This window comes from Acanthisitta chloris, unplaced genomic scaffold (assembly GCF_000695815.1).
Source record: "Acanthisitta chloris isolate BGI_N310 unplaced genomic scaffold, ASM69581v1 scaffold32368, whole genome shotgun sequence".
NCBI classification, from domain to species: Eukaryota; Metazoa; Chordata; class Aves; order Passeriformes; family Acanthisittidae; genus Acanthisitta; species Acanthisitta chloris.
Genome location: NW_008685893.1, coordinates 1,991 through 3,537, shown reverse-complemented (window position 1 = coordinate 3,537; position 1,547 = coordinate 1,991). Strand labels below are relative to the sequence as shown.

At 56.7% G+C, this 1,547-nt stretch overlaps 1 protein-coding gene across 1 annotated transcript in view; it reads left to right on the top strand.

Moving 5' to 3' along the window:
- Positions 1 to 183, top strand: part of LOC103807211 (chymotrypsin-C-like) — a gene marked incomplete at its 5' end in the record, with an annotated part of 1,192 nt that extends 1,009 nt beyond the window's left edge. Inside the window, 2 exons of the mRNA XM_009079931.1 lie at positions 6 to 59; positions 166 to 183. Coding sequence (XP_009078179.1) covers positions 6 to 59; positions 166 to 183 — 72 coding nt within the window. The remainder of the gene's footprint in view (positions 1 to 5; positions 60 to 165) is intronic.
- Positions 184 to 1,547: the final 1,364 nt, after the last annotated feature.

Here is a 1,547-nt window from a genome sequence, read left to right as displayed (position 1 = left end):
TGAAGAAGAAACCCACAGTCTTCACCAGGGTGTCTGCCTACATCGACTGGATCAACGAGGTGGGTGTGCCTTCCTCTGCTCCCTCACAGGGGCTGGCCATGCTGCCCCCACTTCTGCCCCACCCAGGGTCTCACCATGAGCCCTCCTGTGTCTTGTTGTTGACAGAAAATCAGCGAGAACTGAGGAGGCAGCATGTGGAGAGACAAGTGTTGAGCATGATAAAAGCAAAAGTGCTGAGTTGGTCTCATGTGGTTCTTTGTGGGGCATGTGGTGGAGCTGGGGGCAGACCAGGGCTGTATCTGGTGATGCTGAGGTCCTGCTTGTGTGCTGGGGAGGGTGTTCCTGGTGTGCAGTGGGGCTGGGCAGGGCCCTGGGGAGACTGAGGTGGGCAGATATCCTGCAAGGTGCTCCCAGAGAGCTATGGCTGAGCCAAAGGGCTCAAGGCTTGGCTGGTGGTTTGCCAGAAGAGGGTCTGAGGTCTGTCCAAGTGGTTTGGGGTGGGCTCCAGTAAACCCAGTTGGCCCTTGATAGGGATTTAGGACACCTGGTAGATCTCAGGATGCATTAGGAGACCTCACTGCACTGGGCTAGATGAGGGCAGCAGAATTTTAACAAGGATCTTGAGGGAGTTGGCCCTGGGGAGCTTGAGTGGACCTCAACAGGAGCCAGGGTTGCCCTGGGGGAGATGGGGGGAATTTTCCAGGAAAAAGGCATCCTTGTTGGTGGGAGCAGGTGTGAAGGGGCTGCCTGGGAAGGTTGGGCAGGTGCTGCACTGTGATCCTCTGTGAGCAGAATCCACCATGCCATCATCCCACCACAGCTGCCAGAGCCCAGACAGGAGCCTTGAGGCAGGAGGAGAATGACCAGGGATGGATGGCAGCTCAGCAGGGATGTGATGGATGGTGCCTGGTCTAGGAGCCGCTGGGATGGCAAATGGCACCATCACCAGCCCAGTAAGCAACTCTGACACCTGCACTGGGGCTTGGGACACCAGCTGAGCCCCAGCACTGTGTGAGCCACTTGGGGTCTCTCTGGGCACTTTACAGCCTGACCAGAGGTTTAGTGAATGAAGAGAGGTGCAGGAAATGGTTTGGAGGGTCAAGAACTGTTCTATGGCAAAGGATCTGTACGGATCACCCCCTGGGGAATTAAAGGCCTGTCTGTCACAGAGTGTTGTGTGGAGGTGGATGCTCTGCATGCAGGATGGGGCTGGTCAGTCAGGGCACTTAGCATGGGGTTGTCAGAGTGATCTGTGCTGCCTGGAATGGAGAGCTCCAGGCTATGTGAAGCAAAGCAATGTGAGGTGTCCCCATTCCCCTCTGAGGGTACCCACATGTGCCATGGGCACAGTTATTTGGGCTGGAGGTGCAGGGCCTTGGTGTCATCACAGCCTGTCGTATCACGATGTACTGTCATCTCAGTGCTGTATGTGTACCTGTGCAATGTGTTGCCTCCACAGAGGGGGTTAAGGGGGCACAGAAGCCCTGGGCATGGCCCCAGAGTGCCACAAGGCTAGATGCTAGGGCATCAGTACCCACTGGGCCGTG